We start from the raw sequence: 1058 nt of genomic DNA on the forward strand, positions 1-1058 counted from the left end.
CCTGGACACCCCCTCCCCAAACCCCCGCACGGCTTCGCTGGATTCCTCTGCACTTCACCTCCTAATTTCAGAGCCCCAGGTGCGAAGCTCTGCTTTGCTTTTTGGGTTCCCTCCCAGCTTCCCTCCCCTCCTGCCGCCCGGCAAGACTTGAAACAACCCGGTGCAGCAACAACAAAAAAAAAAGAGGTTGTTTTCTCCTCCCCCTGCCCCCCCCTCCCGCCCCTGGATGGATTAATACATGTGAGGGAGCTGCAGACAGTTCCCAACCCCTCACAGAGAGAAACCGAGGCTGACTTTTCTGTAACAAAGTTCGGGAGCGTATCCAGGGGAAAGATCCTTCCCCTAATAACAGATTCGAGAGGGGAATATTAATGGAGTGACTCCAGTTTTGAACTTTTGCCCCGTGGTCTGTCTTTGCTCCCTTGACTCGGAGCTTTGCTGAGCCGAGGAGGGGGGGAACGACCGTGGAGCAGGAGGAGAGGGAGGCCGGGGGGAGAGGTGGAAGGGGAGAGTGAGAGAGAGAGAGAAGGGCGAGGAGGGAGGGAGAGAAAAAGGAGTGGGAAGGATCAAAATAAAGGGGAAAGAATGCAAGGAGAGAGGAGGAAAGAAAGAAGGGAAGAGGGGGAAATAGAGACAGATAAAAAGAGGGAAGTAAAGGAAACACAAGAGAAAGAAGTGAGAGGGAAGAGAAGGAAGAAAGGAGAGAGGGAAGACAGAGGGGAAGGAAGGAAGATCGGTGCCAGAGGGCAGCGGTGCAGGGCGGGATCCGGCCCCCTCACGGAGGGGGCTCTGCCGGGGGGTCCGGAGGAGGGGTCTGGGGGCCGCAGCTCTCACCTTTGAGGCTCGAGGTGCCCACAGCAGGCACGGCGGGGCAGGAGGACTGGGCAAAGCACTTGAAGGCCGTCTGCTCGTTGGAGGACTCGTCCGAGGTGGGGTTTTCCTTCTTCTGCCTCTCGTCGTACACCCGCATGGACTGCAAGGTCAGCTGCTTCCTGCGGGCACAGGCCTGCTGGGCCAGCGGACCCCGGCACCCCCCCCGGTCACCCCCCTCTCCCCGC

At 59.0% G+C, this 1058-nt stretch overlaps 1 protein-coding gene across 1 annotated transcript in view; it reads right to left on the bottom strand.

Annotated features, from left to right (window-relative positions):
* TBX3 (T-box 3) overlaps positions 1–1058 on the bottom strand; it is an 11342-nt gene that overhangs the window by 1244 nt on the left and 9040 nt on the right. The window contains exon 6 of the mRNA XM_009995679.1: positions 835–1050. Coding sequence (XP_009993981.1) covers positions 835–1050 — 216 coding nt within the window. The remainder of the gene's footprint in view (positions 1–834; positions 1051–1058) is intronic.

This window comes from Chaetura pelagica, unplaced genomic scaffold, assembly GCF_000747805.2.
Source record: "Chaetura pelagica isolate M959 unplaced genomic scaffold, ChaPel_1.0 scaffold254, whole genome shotgun sequence".
Lineage (NCBI taxonomy): Eukaryota > Metazoa > Chordata > Aves > Apodiformes > Apodidae > Chaetura > Chaetura pelagica.